This window comes from Zootoca vivipara, chromosome 10 (genome assembly GCF_963506605.1).
Source record: "Zootoca vivipara chromosome 10, rZooViv1.1, whole genome shotgun sequence".
Classification (NCBI taxonomy): Eukaryota; Metazoa; Chordata; class Lepidosauria; order Squamata; family Lacertidae; genus Zootoca; species Zootoca vivipara.
The window spans coordinates 39,915,233-39,930,436 of NC_083285.1; the positions used below are offsets into that span (position 1 = coordinate 39,915,233).

General features: G+C 46.3%; 2 protein-coding genes across 3 annotated transcripts in view; one reads left to right on the forward strand and one right to left on the reverse strand.

Moving 5' to 3' along the window:
• FAM234B (family with sequence similarity 234 member B) overlaps positions 1-3,369 on the forward strand; it is a 40,201-nt gene extending 36,832 nt beyond the window's left edge. Inside the window, exon 13 of the mRNA XM_035128012.2 lies at positions 127-3,369. Coding sequence (XP_034983903.1) covers positions 127-132 — 6 coding nt within the window. The 3' untranslated portion in view covers positions 133-3,369. The remainder of the gene's footprint in view (positions 1-126) is intronic.
• GSG1 (germ cell associated 1) lies at positions 3,342-12,886 on the reverse strand. 2 transcript variants are annotated; one of them, XM_035127761.2, is made up of 5 exons: positions 12,524-12,886; positions 9,832-9,879; positions 7,871-8,023; positions 7,059-7,170; positions 3,342-4,768 (listed from the first exon to the last, which is right to left on the reverse strand). In XM_035127761.2, exons 1-5 carry the CDS (start codon positions 12,846-12,848, stop codon positions 4,432-4,434), a joined length of 975 nt encoding a protein of 324 aa, XP_034983652.1. In that variant the 5' UTR covers positions 12,849-12,886; the 3' UTR covers positions 3,342-4,431. The 2 variants fall into 2 exon arrangements, with proteins under 2 accessions (XP_034983652.1, XP_060135723.1); XM_060279740.1 differs by lacking the exon at positions 7,871-8,023.
• Positions 12,887-15,204: the final 2,318 nt, after the last annotated feature.

The following is a 15,204-nucleotide window of genomic DNA, read 5'->3' on the forward strand; positions in this document are numbered from 1 at the left end:
TCATTGATTTGGCAGTGCCTCACTTAAATCAAGAGCACCTGCCCTTCTGGCCTAAGGCCCTGCAGAAACCTGCAGCCAGCCTTGGTGTGCTTGACTGACACCCATTTTTTCCATCTCTCTCCCCAGTTCTAGCCATTTGCCTCCTCGGGCTTTCTGAGCATCGTGACAAAACTGTGGGCCTCGATATCAGCAGGCCAAGGTGGTTGGCCAGACTTCGTGATGCATTCAGTGAGTTAAGGAAGAAGCCTGAAAGACTAGCTGCTACTCACCCTTGTGAATGGCCACCTAGCGCTGGGAGGCTGGACTGGCGGTGACCCTCTAGCATCCTGACTTGATGGAATGCTGCTTGACCTGTTCATTGCTGCTCCCTGCCTACATCTTTCCTTCCGGGTAGATTGAACATACAAATTTATGCAGAGACACTAGAGTGTGTGTTTGTGTATATATATGTGTGTGTATATATATATTTATATATTGTATTTTTAATTTATGAAGTGTTTCAGGAAGCTCCTACTTTATCTTAAATGCATAGCAATGTACTCTGCATTCTGCTGGTGTGGCCTTGGCTCATAACTTTCATCCTTTGAGTTTGAGTTCTTTCAGTTCTTCCTTCTCTTTTGTTTTAGGAATGGGCAAAGATGACCCATGGGAGTTCAGCTCCCATCAGCTCCAGCCAGAGTGGTCAGGGATGTTGGGAGCTGTAGTCCAACAAGATGTTGGAGGGTGTTGGGTTATGGTCATTGTTGTGTCCCGTTCAGTTCTTCCACTCTCCACCTCACATCTCCCGAACCTGAGAGGCATTGTGCCTTTTAGTGCTGAACGATTGCATACACTCCTACCTTTGGTCAGAGCCAGGCTGGGTTTGGTGCTGTTTAACTAAAAGTCTGTGTCCCATTCTCAAATCTCCCTTTTTCTGAACCGTGCTAGGATCACCTGTTTGAGGGTACCAAAGGATAACAAAGCTTCCATTGCAGTGCTCGTGTAGATTGTCTGTAGTGGCAAACAAGCAATGCCTAAAACATTCCATGGGCTTGCAATGCCCCATACTTACTGCAGCCCTACTAAGTGTTGTCTCTTTTCAAGAAGGCTTCCAACATCTGCACAAAGATGTATGATTAGCATTGAGCTCTGCCTCTGGCAAAAACAGGCCAGCAGGTGTTGTGACCAAGTCACTAGGAATACCCAGTTATGATGTTTATGTTTAGAAGCGATTGTTGGCTAGAGTATACATAGAGCATCCTATGGGAGCATCTCTTACCTGGCAGAGGGATGTGTGTAATATACATTCTCCACCCTATATTTACTTTGTCAACTGGATTGTGTCCAAAACTAAACTTTCTCCTGAATAGGTTTAGTCTGCCCAGTATTCTGATTGCAGGAGAACCTCGGGCTGTGTTGTCATAGGCAGCTCTGTGATTCATTGTTGTGTGTGGGAAAACCAACTATGTTCCTGAAGCAATGCACAAAAGCTTTGAAACAGCTTCTTCATTAACACCCCCTTCGCTGTGTTAAAGCTGTCTAAGATATTCCTCTTTTCTAGCTGGGAATAAAAAAGCCTGTTGGGATTTCCTCTCTTTTTGCCTGTTGGCAAAAATGGTTTGTTTTACATGGCACAAGACTCCTTCACTCTTTCAGCCATGTCCCATAATTCAGTTATTTTCTTTAGCCGTGAAATTAATTAGACCAGGAGCAGTCTGCAATCTGATGTACTCGACTATTGCTCTGCTGACTGCTTTTGCACTGGGAGATGCAGCTGCAAATAGGAGGTAGCAAGTCAGACCAAGCAAGCTTTCACATCCTTGTTGTAAATTTTCCCTTCCTTCCACTATATTTTCCCAGTGATTAAACCACTGGTGCTGGATCAGGACTAGTGCTGTGGTAACAGTGAGGGAGAAGCCACTCTTGTTGGCTCCACACAAATTACAACCTGTACACAGCCATATTGCATCCCTTGTAAATGTCTCTTCATTAGCTTTCATCATGATACCAATCCCTGAGGCAGGGCCTCATCCCACCTTTCCCCTTTTAACCCCTGAGCTTTTGAAGAGTTTGTATAAGTAGGAGTCCGAGTCTATCCTTTTCGAAATACTACCACAACATATAGCACTTGTCTTCCCCCTGCTGTCTCCTAGGCGTGGCCCTTGCTTAGAAATAAAGGTATTCGCTCAAGGCATACAAATTGGTTCTAGAGTTTCCTCAGTAGGCGGAACTCCCCTGCTCCTCAACCCTAGCTGGCAAATGTTGCAACATCACTACTTGAAATGGTACATGCCCTCGATTGCGTCCTTTAATGCATCCACTTGGTTTGTATTGCTTGGTGACACTGGGCCCTCCATAATGTGAATTTCCCCCCCCCCTCCACGTCTTGTGTGCACTTTAAATAACGATCTTGTCTGCATATTATTTGAACTGTGAACCATGATGGGATAAATAAAGATCATGTACAGCACATTTCTGGTGTGTGACTTGCTTTTCTTAGCTTCTTTGAGCGAATTGAAGGGGACTCTGGGAAGAGAGTGAATTTGATACCTTCTGGCAAGAGTCCTGCTATGAATAGATGTACAGAATTTCCCTGGTGAATCCACCATAGTGAGCATGCACACTGCACTGTGACACCTACACAGACTTCTGCCCAGGACTGGGCGCAGGGCACACTTTCCCTCCATCCCACCCCTTGGGAAGAAACTAGATTTGCATGGTGCATGAACCCATGTGTCTGTCATGAAACACTCCCCTTTCTTTGAGCAGAATGGTGCATGCTGCTTATTGACTAGTCTTTGTGACTCTTTCAAGGACTAGACCCGGTTCTCATGGTACCCTTTCACACAAGTCAGGCATCGAGATGGTGATGGAGAGGGAACCATCTCTAGAGGGAGATTGGGTGACTAAATATGAATGGAGGCACACAGGTGTGGGAACATCTTCCCATTCTTGTCCCTCCGGAATGTCTTGCTCTTTTAAAGTTTTGCCTTTTTAACCTGCTTTTTATTTTGTTATCTGACGCTGGTGTTTTACATCTATGCCACTTTATTCATTGCATTTAGAGGTTGTGTCAATAGTTTTTTCAAGCTTTTTTTCCATGGCCTTGGAATCTTCTGGTGAAGGGTGGTTAAGAAATATTTTTAAAAATACATTTGGAAACTCTCTTGATTTTAAAAATGGGGTTTATCCAGATGTTTTGGGTTGAAACCAGCCAAGAGGATTATTAAACTTTCTTTGCATCCCCCCCCCCACTCCCTCCTACCTGGATGCAAATCTCACAAAAGTTATGATGGTTAGAAATTGTAAACAAGCAAAGATTCATTGCGGAGGACCTGCTCATTCAGAAGTTCCAGGGCTTTTTTAAACAGGAATTTGATTTATTATGATCCAAATGCTGGCCAGCGCTGCCGTGTTTCAACAGATCAAACTAGTCAGAGTGGACCTCGCTGAATCTAAGGCAGGAATGTCAATGCCTTCTTCATACACCTGCATTTGGCATCAAGGTTTACCACCCTGCAATATTTCCCTCTAGAAAAGTGATTTACAATCGCAAATAAGCAAGGAAATTCGATTGTGCTGTTTAATTAGCATGCCAAGTCCTGTGCACATTGCAGTTTCCTTTGCATCAGGGTTAGATGCTGTCACTCTCTTCTGTGGTTCAAACACTTCCTGCTGTGCAGCAGTGTTGAGCTTCAGTGCCCTGCAGCTCCTCAGGACCAAGCTGGATGTGATAGTACTCCTGTTGTTAGAATACAGCAGGCACACGAGCTATTTTTTAAATGGTGAGGATGCTCGGCCCGGGGGGGGACGGGGGGACAAGGGAGGTCCAGATGGTAATCGTAGCCTGGTGGGGTGGCTTTTGCTGCTGCCATCGTCACACTCTAAATTCACATGCCTGCTATTTGCAGTGGGAGGAAGGCTTCTATTGGGAACAAGAGCTTTCCTCCCCGTTGCAAATAGCAAGCATTAAGCCCCCCTGATTTGGAGTGAGACTGTGACCACAGCAAAGGCTTCAAGCCCCCTTCCCCTACATCGTTGTCCCCATTTGATTCCCCTCCATGGCTATTTGTGCATTTTAAAACCCAGTCCCAATGTAAAGGCCTGGATAACATCCCATTTCATATCTGGCTCATAGTGGCAGAGCACAGACAGGCGGGCCCAGTCTCAGTCCCTGGCACCCCCAGGTACCTTTGGGAAATATCCTTATTTAAAACCCTGGAGAGCTGCTGCCAGCCAGTGTGTGCAGACAGCGCTGAGCAAGATGGAAAGCGGCAGGTTCCTATGGTCAGATGCATCCATGTCAGTGACTGCCTAACTCCCACCCACATTGAATTATTCCCCAGCAGAGCAAATGAAAAGAAGCAAGAACCTCGAGGGGAGGAGGCTAAAGCTTGATTTAGAGCGCTCTCTCTTTTTTGACTGTCCCACCAAGCCCTCTCTCCCCCCATCCTAACAGGGATCCTCCCCGCCAGATTTCCCCAGGACCTCGTTCATCTCTAGGTCGGGCTCCCTCTGCAGCACCTTCTGCTGCAGCTCCGAGTAGAAGGCGACTCCTTCGGAGACGGAGTGGAGCGGCTTGTCTCGGTGCGGGTAGAAGCCGCCCAGTGGCTCTCGCTGTTGGTACTGAGGTGGGAAGAAGCACTGGTGGTGCTGGGACTGGTCTACCATGAGGCTCCCGTCGCAGCCTTTCTGGTGGTTGCGCTTGAACTCCAGCACGGTTTTGGTGTATGTGTTCAAGGTGGTGACGGCAGAGGCCATGCAGCAAGTAAAGGAGGCCCAGGCCATACTGAAAGAGAGAGACGGGAGGGGGGAGAGAAAAAGGGTCTTATGTGTGCCTTTTCTTCTGATAGTTAACAGTGGTGGATGGATGAAGTTACAGGATGTGCACTGCTTGGGAGCGAAGCAGTGTGACCACCCCAACAGGCTTGCAGGTGTAAGTATGTGTGACCTCTCCAGCAGTATCATCACAAATTACCATGAACCTCGGCCCTCCAGATGTTTTTGGCCTACAACTCCCATGATCCCTAGCTAGCAGGACCAGTGGTCAGGGATGATGGGAATTGTAGTCTCAAAACATCTGGAGGCAGGCCCGGCTCGCCCATTGACTCTAGTGGCGCAATGCACCACGGCGCCTGGCCGATCAGGGGGCGCTGAGGGGCGCCCCAGCAAGTGGGGGAGCTTCGCGGCGGTCTCCCTTTTCCCTCCACCAGCCGCGCCGCGAGAGCAGGGAGGGAAGCGAGCGGAACAGGGGCACTAGGACCCTGTTCCGCTCTGCAGCGCCAGGGTCATCCCTCACCCCGGCGCTGCGTTTCATTGGTAGAGGTGACGCCACATGGCAGCACCTCTACCAATGAAACGCAGCGCCATGTTGGCGGGAAGGAACCCGCCGTGGCCCGACCTGCCCAGGCACCCTGCTCCGCTGGGAGAAGGGAGGAAGGCCGCGCGAAGCAGTGGCGCCCCTCCCCCACTCAATCCGGTGGCATCGGACAGGCAGGCGGCCTCCGGCACAGCGTGGCCCTGCTGTGAGGTGCGGGGACCGCCGTGAGGCTCCCGCCGCCCAGCACGCCAGGTAAGAGTTTTCCTTTTTTAAAGAGGGGGGGCGCCCACCCGAGGGATCCCTGCACCAGGGCGCCCGATGACCTTAAGATGGCCCTGTCTGGAGAGCCAAGGTTGAGGAAGCCTGATTGAGCTCATGACCTACAGCTCTGCAGATGCTATTGCACTACACCTTCTATAATTCTTGGCCACACTGGCTGTGGCTGCTGGAAGCTGGAATCCAAGAACATGTGAAGGCCACAAATTCCCCATCCCTGGGCTTAAGCTGAAGTTGGTGGGGATCAAATGATGAGCTGTCTGTATGTGCTCTACTGCGGAATTACGATCCCTCTTCTCAAACTTGATCTGCCCTTTGATACAGCAATCAAAGGACCACTTCGCTTAATGACAGCGCATATATTTTACATAGTACTGCATACTGTACTTGCCTCACAGCTAGGAACAATTTTAATTCATGTGAATTACCCCTTAGTTACCCATGTTCAAGAAATTAATTCACAGCGTTTACAAGAACCCCTGGGGTGATTTAAATACCCTCTGGAGAACCATCTCTTGCTTGCAAGGCCCAGTTCTGGGCTGTCCACCTTTGTGATGCTTCTCTGTTTACTGACATTGTACTGACAACTTGTCCCTCGCCCCCCAGTTTGTTGTGAAGGCTGAAGATCACAGGGCTTTTGCATCAGATTTTGTCTCTGCGATTTGGGGCTAATAGCCAGGATTGGCAGTTTGCTCAACACTCAAGACACTTGTGAAGTCAGCTGCACAATTTACATGTGATTTTGACAAACCTGGCAAATGGCTGAGAGTTGGTGAAAATTAGGGGTGTGCAATACTCCACTGGAACTCCACAAAGAACTCCGTTTCCTTGACTGCGTGCAAAAGTCCCGGTTTATTTTTTTGTTGCATTGGTGTTATGCCAGGCATGTCCAACAGGTAGATCGTGATCTATTGGTAGATCACTGGACATCTGTAGTAGATCACTGGCTCCCCCCAAAGAAGCTAAATAACTTTGGCTCCCCTAAAAAAAAGCCCTGCGCCCCCCAAAGCAGGGCTTTCCTCCGCCCTAAAAAAGCTCAACAACTTTGACCTGAAGGGGGTAGATCACTGCCAGTTTTTAACTCTGTGAGTAGATCGTAGTTTCTTGTGAGTTGGCCACCCCTGTGTTATGCTATTGCCCCTCCAGACAGCAACATGTGGTAGCATTGGGGATGCATCTCAGAAGAAACAAAAGGAGAATAAATTCACCCACCGCTAATGCATTATTGGGTCGAGAACATGTTGCAGAAGACACCTGCAGTAAAACAGCAGTCTGGAGGGGCCCGTAAAAGTAGCTTTCTATGTTATTGGGTTGTTACTTTTATTTTGATTATGTATTTTGTGGTTTTATATTTTGATTTTATTCTGTGAAGCGCCCTGAGACCTGCGAGTATATGGCTGTATATAAATACAATAAATAAAGTGTTGTTGTTTTTAAAAAGAAAAGTGGCAAATGTATTTTAGTAAATTAATATTGTACATACTAGAAGGCCCAACCATAGTCCCATGAGTGCGGTCTCCAGTCCTCTGGCCCCATGTTAACAGTTGCCTGGAAAACCTGGCTGTACATCATGTGAGCCACCATCCCCAGTAGGCCTATAGAGAAAGGAAAGAAGGTCAGTCACCCAAAGCCACAATTCAGATGGTACAAGAAACATTTGCTTGATGTTCTTAGGAAATTCTTCTCTGATGGGATTAACAGATAATTCTAGCCTCTAATGCCCCTCTGTTCTCAGTCCCTCCCTCTTATTCCCTTTTTCTGTTGCTTTTTTCTCCATCCTTTCATTTGTGGGGAAGGTTGTAGATCAGAAATAGAGTATCTCCTTTACATCTGGGAATACTCACCATCAGAAACTTTGAAGAACTGCTTCCTGTGGCCGTCCAGATATTTGTTGGACTCAGACTTCCATCAGCTGCCAACCAGTGTGGCTAATGGTCAGGGAAGTTGGGAGTTCTAGCCCAACATCATCTAGAGCAGGCACCCCCAAACTGCGGCCCTCCAGATGTTTTGGCCTACAACTCCCATGATCCCTAGCTAACAGGACCAGTGGTCAGGGATGATGGGAATTGTAGTCCAAAACATCTGGAGGGCCGAAGTTTGGGGATGCCTGATCTAGAGGACCACAGGTTCCCTATCCGTGGTGTGGATCATATTGAGCTAGATGGATAAATAATCTGACTTGAAATAAAGCAGCTTCTCACATTTCATTCCCCTTCACACTCCCAGCTGCTTTTGCCCTGCTCTTAATGAATCCTCCCAGTTCCTCATCCATGCCAAAGTGGGAGAGGCACTCACCTGACAAGACAGAGGAGACAGCAGCAAAGGCATTGAGCTTCAGCCCACAAACTGGGTTCCCTGTGTACAACATATCCACCAGCAGGAGGATGAAACTAATGAGCAGCAAGCTTATGTAAATCATCTCTGATCCAAGCGACAACCAGAGAATGCCTATTGTGGGCAACCAGAAGAGATAAATCAGTCAGGGATAGAGGCTGGCAGAGCTGAAGTCTGCTCTCTTCCTCTTATGCAGGAAGGCAGCCAAACCAGTAAGGTAAACATGGCTGATAGTCTGCATTTATAAGTTGGTAGGTTGCAAGATGTGCAGGTAGGATGGTCACCTAATGCATCACCAAAACAGACAACATGCATTGCCCCATAAAGAAGACACAGATTTGTATTCAATTTGTGTTTGCTACTCTATTTGTACAGATGCACATTTAGAAATAGTGACCACAATTTGAGGAGAAATAACATGCATCTCACCATGGAAGGAGGACTGTGACCAAATGATTTGGCAACCTGCTCAGTCTGCTGTCCAGGTGTTAACTGGTGGTGGACAACCCTTCTTGTGGTTCTTTACCTTTAAACCAGAGAGTCCTTCAAATAAGAGGGCTTCTTCAAATAAAGGACCATCCTCTACACCAGGCACCCCCAAACTTCAGCCCTCCAGATGTTTTGGACTACAATTCCCATCTTCCCCAACCACTGGTCCTGTTAGCTAGGGATCATCATGGGAGTTGTAGGCCAAAACATCTGGAGGGCCGCAGTTTGGGGATGCCTGCTCTACACCCAGGGACCCAGTAGGACATCCAGGGATCCTGTGCACAGGCCTGCTCTATTTATTTAGCAGCCAGACATTCACAACACTCTAATGAAAGACCAATGGCTCAAAAATAACAGCCCTGGAATGGAACTCCACACAAGCCATTAGACGGCACCCAGACCAACAACACAGGTAATTGGAAAGAGCAGGATCTGGAAAAACTAGTCAGGAGGCGTGAAAGCCAAATTTTAAGAAAAAATTAGGAGTACAGAGGCTTGAAGAGAAGGGAGCACACCAGGCCTCAGGATTTTAAACATGGAGGAGTTAGGACAAGCATCCCCAAACTTCGGCCCTCCAGATGTTTTGGACTACAGTTCCCATCTTCCCCGACCACTGGGTCCTGTTAGCTAGGGATCATGGGAGTTGTAGGCCAAAACATCTGGAGGGCCGCAGTTTGGGGATGCCTGAGTTAGGGTAATGCACCATTTCTATCAGCTAATTGCCATGCTTTTAAGCTACATGAAGCTTGTTTGAGCCTTTGGCTAGGCATGGAAGGGAAGGCCTGTATTAGCAATATGGTGATATGGATCCTAATAGTACTGAACATAAGTTCAAATAAATATAACAGAGGCCTGCTGATCAGAGAATGACCAACATCCACCAGCTTAAAAAACACTATGGGATTTTTGGCAGGTTTCAACTTATAGTGGGTTGCATCCAGAAAAAAACTGTCTGAATTTAGTTCTCATTAAATTCAATGGAATGTAAGTCATGATTAACTGTCTTGTGGATTTCAGGGGGATTTAAATTCAACTAACTTTTGACCCATGCCTAATAATAATAATAATAATAATAATAATAATTTTAGACTGCTCAATCTTAGACTGCTGAGCATTTACTCAGGCTTTCTCAAATGTTCAAACATGTTGCTTAACCATGTTTTCATTGCTATTTTAGGCACCAAACCCAAATAAATCTATGTTATTTTTATGGGCACTTTTGTTAAAACTAGAGAAAGGAGAAACCGGGAAAAGGAGAAGCCAGAAGTCTCAGCATCAAAAGTCATAAAACAGAAGCATGTCATGAGACAGAAGTGCTTTGCCAAAAAGTAACAAATGCAAGTATCCAGATACAGCTGTTCTTGATCATGGGATCATGCCCATTCTGAAGGTTGCGCTGGTCCAAACCAGTCTGGGGTGGGACTTATTCCTACCTCTCTCTGCTGGTGGTGAAAGTTCAATGAAACTGCGACATTTCTCATCTAAAAGAAAACAGAATGGTAAAATTATCCAAGGAGGTGCAGGAAGGAAAAGTCAATTCTTAAATCTAGATTATATTGTTGACATGGTCAATGTTTTTGATTGCTTCTGGGGTATGTTCTTCTATGTTCTAATAGTAAATGGATGGCTGCCATTGGCTGTCTCTCCAGTTCTCAGCCCTATGCTGTGAGGTAGGCAGGAGAGGGGAATAATATCCATTTGAAATGCAAGAACCACCTCCAGTTTAGAATACTGATCAGAATGTACACCAGGACTGGATGTGGCTGTGGCTAATGGTTTTGTCTGTTTTTGCTTGAGGGCCACATTCACCCTTGGCCAATCCTTGGAGGATGCATAACTGACTTTCCATCCCACACACACTCACAAATGCGCGCACGCACACACACACACACACACACACAAACACAGTGCTCTACTTCCTTAGCTGATTCTTTGCAGTCAATGTACATTTCATTCAAAATCTCTCCCTCTCCATTCAAATGTCCACCCACCCCTATGTGTTCACATTAATTTTTGTTCTTTTTGCTGCTGGGTGAATTTGTTCAAGTCTTGGGCCTGTTTGGGGGGCCAGAGCAGCCCCAAGAACTAGGGCTTAGATCCATGGTAGTTCACTGGATGTCATCTGATATATGTGCAGTACAGTCCAATCCTATGCATGTTTATTTAGGAAGAAGTCTGAGATCTGTAGACTCATTTCATTTAGCATGTAGACTCATTTCATTTGGCCCGATTCTGTGGAACTGTTCTTAGAGACCCTCCAAGTGTCTCTATTTTCCAGGGACAGTCCTGGATTTACGGTACAGAAGCCATCCCGGGTTCTGATTTGATTCTGGAATTTCCCAATTTTCCTTAGGAATCCCTAATTTCATTGGAGAAATGTTGGAGGGTATGGAGTTATGGAGAGAAGTAACTATACAACCTTTAGGAGGCAGCTGAAGGCAGCCCTGTATAGGGAAGTTTTTGAAATGTTTAATGTATGATTATGTTTTTATATATGTTGGAAGCCACCCAGAGTGGCTAGGGTAACCCAGTCAGATGGGCAGGGTACAATTAAAATAAAATAATAATAATTGAATAGGACATCCCTGTTTTCATTGGAGAAATGTTGGAGGGTATGTTCTTACGTTCACAACATGTATCACCTGTTCAGTAAATTGGGAAATACACAGAAACAAAGTAACACCAAAAGCAAATCTGGGCATTGGTCAGTTAGTTCTTTTAAATGTGAGTAAATTGAAGAATTCTCATTTCTAATAAAGCAAATTCCAGGAAGTAAAAAATTAAGGGATTAAGATGGATTAAAAATGGCCAAGTGGTAGCCTTGCATATGTAGTGCCAACAACTGCCAAATCTACCTGTGGTTTTATATCAGGCTATAAACAAGTGTCCAACCTGTGCGTCCTATGCTGCAAAATCCTTCTTAACTATATTGGTTCTCAGGCTTCTGGTTCTGCAGATTATATTCCCCAGATATAGCTTTGCCTTTTGAAAGTTATTTTGTCCTCTCCAGCTGAACACTATCTTGTAGGTTTTCTTCCCCACCCCTGCTGCCTGCAAAACTAATCTCTCCAAGTCCCTTTGTATCATTTTACCCAGCTTTTTGGTGTTCAGAATGCCTTCCCATTCTGCGACAGCTGCACATTTCATTGAGATTCTGTGTACTACTTCATGGGCAATTGAATAAAATTGACCCTGCTTACTCATAGCCTGATCCTAAATGCATTGTGGGAGTGTAAAATGGTTATTTCAATGGAGCTTGCTTCCTGAAGAGCATGGCTATTTGACATAGGATTTTATGGGGCTGGTTCTCCTCCCAGGATGTCACAAAAACCTCACAATGAGGGAGGAAAGCTAAGTGCTTTATAGGTAGCTGTTTGGGTCCCATGTTAGCTGGATGACAAAAATGCGAATTGAACTAAAACCATATTAAACTGGCCCTCCTCTTACTATAAGGAAAGGGTTGATAAACTGAACAGGAACCATTCAGATCCCACAGTCAGCACAATGCAACAGATTCCCCCATCTTCATAGTTAATTCTGAGAAGAAATATTTTTTTCCTGGTATAACGTTATAGTTCCTAAATTGAGTTTGGTGCAAGGTCCCTTTATTACTAGAGTGGCTAACCTGTGGTCCTCTAGATGTTGTTGAACTGCATTTCCCAACATCCTTGACCATTGGCCATGCTGGCTGAAGCTGTTGGGAGTTGAAGTCCAACAACATCTAGAGCGTCACAGGTCAGCCCACCCCTGCTGCACTGAAAAGTTGGCAGCCACACTCATTTCTAGAGACTGAGGTGTTGTGCTACAATATTAGGAAAGGAAGAAGTCCTCATTCGCAGCTTCACCCTTTGACTGACTCCCTCAGTGGGAAAGCAAAGGCAGAAATTCCTTCTCTATTGGCTTGGCTGGGACAAATTGTCACCAGGCTCCTTCGTTTCCAAACAATTTCTCCCAGAGCCATCCCACCTGGTCGTTATGTAACTTCATTATGCAACAGTATGAAAGAGTCAGTACCTTTTGTGTTATGTCTCTTATGTTATGATAAAATGTCAGTCTCCTCAAGTGCTTCAGCAGAAAGGCAGTACATGGAAGTGAATGAATTAAGAGGCAGGCTGGAGAGATTACCTGAGCCTTCGATGTTCTCCTCACAGGAAAGCCACATGCCTGTGTGGAAGTACCGGAAGGCAAAGCGGTCGTCCCCGGTCTCCCAGCTATAGTGCACCACATCTTGGGAGGGCGCAGAGGAATTGCTGGCCCCTCCGTCAGGAGGCATGGGGGCACCGATGCACTTGGTGTTCTTAGTCTTCCCGCACAAAGGCTTGGGGACTTTCTGTGTCCCCACACACCAATAACTGCCCAGCAGGGCTGTAGTGGAAAGGCTGAGAGCCAGCAGGTTCAGGACCACGGCCAGAACAGCCCGACGCCAAGGGAGGATCTTCAAAAGCTTCATCTGCAAGAGGCAAGCAAGATAGTTCCCTCAATTCCAGGGATTTGTGAGTCATCAGAAAATAAAGCAATATCAGGGGGGAACGTTTCAGCTCTGGTGCTTCAGGCATTGCAAACTGCATTCAGCAACATACAGGTGAAACTTGGAAAATTAGAATATCGTCGAAAAGTGCATTTATTTCAGTAATCAACTTATTATTTTTTAATTTTCTTTTAATTTTGACAAATGCTTTCTTTTGGAAATTCCACAGTAATAAAACAAATAGTTACAATAATACAAAAATAAACATTGCCATTACATTTCATTAATTACATTCCATTTATAATTGACCAGCCTAACGACAAATAATTACAATGACAACAAATCAAGGCTTGACATATCTTGCTTTGCATGTCATGCATCTATCTCATAGATTGGTTTCACCTCTTAAGTTGCGTTACTGAAATAAATGGACTTTTGGACGATATTCTAATTTCCCGAGTTTCACCTGTAATGGACAGCACAATATAATGGAGAGCATTCCTGGAAGAAGACCTGTCACATGCACCAGCAATGGGGAATCTATAGTCTACCAGAAATTGTTGGACTACACCTCATGCTGTCCCTGAGCATTGGCCATGTTGGCCGCAGATGAGGGGAGTTGGAGCCCAACAACATCTAGAGGACTACAGGCTCCCATTGCTGGCATACCTGGATGGAAAGCCGAGGGCCCAGAAATACACTGCCTTTAAGTGCAAGAGACATACCAAACATAAACAATAAACAAGCCTCTCTCTCTTTAGCTACATATTGTCATGAACCAGCCTGTGCCCAGTGATTTGCCATACACAGAAGGCATGGAAGAGGGTGCTAGCAAAGGCACATGGGAACAGTTCAGGGGAGGGGGAGGAGATTGGCACCGAGGGCAAGCATCACCCGGGAGAGGCTTCCTCAGGGGGAAGTGATTGCAAGGGTGAAGTGTGCCCTATGCCAAGTTGCCAGGATGAGGTGGATATGGGAGACCTGGAAGAGGGAGGCAGCAGCAGCAGCAGGGACTGGGGAGTGAGCAGGGGACCAGTGGAAGAGTTACCAGAGGGGCCTGATCCAAGCAAGAAGGGAGTCCAAATGCCCCCCTCCCTCCACTGCTGCTGTCAACTTGAGCTCATAGGCGGGCAAGGAGGGAAGAACAATGCTGTTTGCCTAGACGAGGAAGCGAGTAGTTCATGTAGTCAGCAGCCTGGAGAGAAGGTGAAGGGATGCCTGAGGAAACGCTCACAGCCGTGCCTGGCCAGGTTAAGATGGGGCTGGCAGCAGAGAGCTGCCCCTGTAGCCGATTCAGATTGGAACCTGCCCTAATAGTAGTGCCCTATTTAAGGAAGGGAGAGACAAGCCTCAAGAATCAACACAGCACTCTACAGCAGGGGTAAGCAAACTTTTTCAGCAGGGGGCCGGTCCACTGTCCCTCAGACCTTGTGGGGGCCCTGACTATCTGTCTGTCTGTCTGTCTGTCTGTCTGTCTGTCTAATCTATCTGTCTGTCTAATCTATCTATCTATCTATCTATCTATCTATCTAATTTATCTTTGGGGGGATGAACGAATTCCTGTGCCCCACAAATAACCCGGAGATTCTTTTTAAATAAAAGGACACATTCTACTATGTAAAAACACCAGGCAGGCCTCACAAAAAAGCCAGAGATGCATTTTAAATAAAAGGACAAATTCTACTCATGTAAAAACACGCTGATTCCCATGCTCTACAAGGTAGGCACAAAGAGGAGGAGTATTGTGAAGACTAAGGGGGGGGGTGTAGGACGTTGGAGAGCAGAGGATGGAGTGACCCACGCTGGGTGAAGGTGCAGCAGAGACAGCTGGGGCCAGGTGCACCGTGAGAGGAAGCAAGGGCCAAGAGGAACAAAGCAGCCCTAAGAGCAGCCAGATCCAGGCCAGGTGTGCTGTGTTTGTGGTGTGTGTGTGTGTGTGTGTGTGTGTGTGTGTGTGTGTGTGTAACTATCTATCTTGGACTTGGCACCATCTCAACGCTGCACCAACAACGACACATACTGTATACAGTTCACACCTTCTTGCCCTATGTAAATGGATAATAAACTTCCTTGTTCTGTATGATAGCAGGGATGGTCTCTTCATGCAATTAACATTCCATTCTTTCAATTGCACCATCAGGTTTTGAACAGACAGGCGAAGCCCATGCACTTGTAGCAGGCTCCCCACTGCACTGCCTTTGCCGAACGCAATTTGCAACAGCTGAACCAAGCAGGACAACAGGCAGAGCCCCCTCCGCCCAAGGTGCAGACTCATTCCACAGGTTTTCAATATTCCTTACTTTTTCAGCCCTTCACCCTAAAGTCTGGACGCCACCTT